Below are 1,534 nucleotides of genomic sequence, written 5' to 3'. Positions count from 1 at the left end.
TTCGAGGAAGGTTTTTTCCTATTGCTTAATTAGGTACTGATATCAAAGTATATTTCAAATGCTTAAATTACAGGATTGGTTAATGAATGGAAAGCAATATGTTCTAGTTCTCTCATATAATTAAAATATTTTGAAAATTTACTTACCTTAGGCAGCTACATTTTAAAGAACAATACTTCACTTTAAACTTACTTGGGAGTTATAACTATGCCAATAAAATTAAATTTAAATTTCATCTTTATTATAATGAGATTACAGAATTGAAATACCGGTAATTTTGGCTTATAAATTTACTTCATCTTGAATATGATAAAACTATGCTTATATAAAATATAAAATTCCAATCATATAAAATATATGAAATGAGTTAATGTAAATCTAGGAAATCTGATAAGACTAACAATATATCAAATTCATAAACTTGGGTGTCAATTAGTATTTGACATAAGATAAATCTCTTAAAACATTCAAGGCTATCTATCTATTTCAATCATTTTCATCTTTTGATACAATGTCCAAATTGATCAAATGTCTCATTGTTGGTCGCCCATGTGGGCAGTTCCAGGGCTGTTCAATTTCACCCATGTGGTCAACAAGTTTTCGCATTTGCTGAGTTGACAAGGCTGTTCCTATCATTACAGACTTACGACAAGATCTAGATGCAAACATGGCTCTCACACGGGATGGTCGGCACATCACACCTGGTGAGTCCGACAGCATGAATATTAGTTCATCTATGTCTTCTTTCCCAAATTCCCACCCTCGGCTGAAAGGCATCGACGTAAGACATACTCTTCTTCCCGCTGTCTTTTCTTCATCAATTTTAAACATGAATCCATTCTTCTCAAAGATGGCAATGTTATCCAACAAAATAGATTCATTAACAGCTGTGAGCTCCAGCAACTGTGGTACTATGAGTCTCTGATTTTGAAGGATGCACGTTTGCTGAAGAGTCTCAAAATTGTACTTCTCATCAGTTGCATGTTGGTCAACTATGAATAAATCTGAACCCAATCTTGTTATTATAAATCCTAGGTTGAACTGTCCTAAGATCTCCATCTGAAAATAAATAGAAATGACAAACTATTAAAAGGACCACAAGACTTGGGTCATAACTACAACTTAGCAAAAACAAAATACCACTACTACTGTATTCTAAATGTAGAGGACTAAACACACTACAGTATAGACCTATGTGGAATAATTTGGTGTCAAGTTTGTGGACCATGATCAGACACCTGATAACCTTCAGTGGTTATGAAACACAAACTAGCAGTGCATCACTGAAATTTGTTGATGAATTTCTATGCAGCTTACTCTTCGGAAAACTCTGGATTGGCATATTGGATTACACAATACGTAATGCTTATGGTTACTTAACTAAAAACTGAGTCGTCCTAATTGCTTCAGAATGCTCTTAACCTGTGTCATATCAATTTGCATAGTGGTGGATGTCTTTAAAGGAAAACAGTCCTAAGATCATTCATCAACAGCAAAGAACACATACATCACAAATTTTAAGTAATTTGTATTT

General features: G+C 33.6%; 1 protein-coding gene across 1 annotated transcript in view; it reads right to left on the bottom strand.

Moving 5' to 3' along the window:
* Positions 1-212: 212 nt before the first annotated feature.
* The window catches only part of LOC137644581 (mismatch repair endonuclease PMS2-like), a 13,125-nt gene continuing 11,803 nt past the window's right edge, over positions 213-1,534 (bottom strand). The window contains exon 4 of the mRNA XM_068377540.1: positions 213-1,083. Coding sequence (XP_068233641.1) covers positions 487-1,083 — 597 coding nt within the window. The 3' untranslated portion in view covers positions 213-486. The remainder of the gene's footprint in view (positions 1,084-1,534) is intronic.

The sequence above is a fragment of the Palaemon carinicauda genome, chromosome 7 (genome assembly GCF_036898095.1).
Source record: "Palaemon carinicauda isolate YSFRI2023 chromosome 7, ASM3689809v2, whole genome shotgun sequence".
NCBI classification, from domain to species: domain Eukaryota; kingdom Metazoa; phylum Arthropoda; class Malacostraca; order Decapoda; family Palaemonidae; genus Palaemon; species Palaemon carinicauda.
The sequence above is the reverse complement of the archived record's forward strand: the minus strand, read 5'-3'. Positions and strand labels throughout refer to the sequence as shown.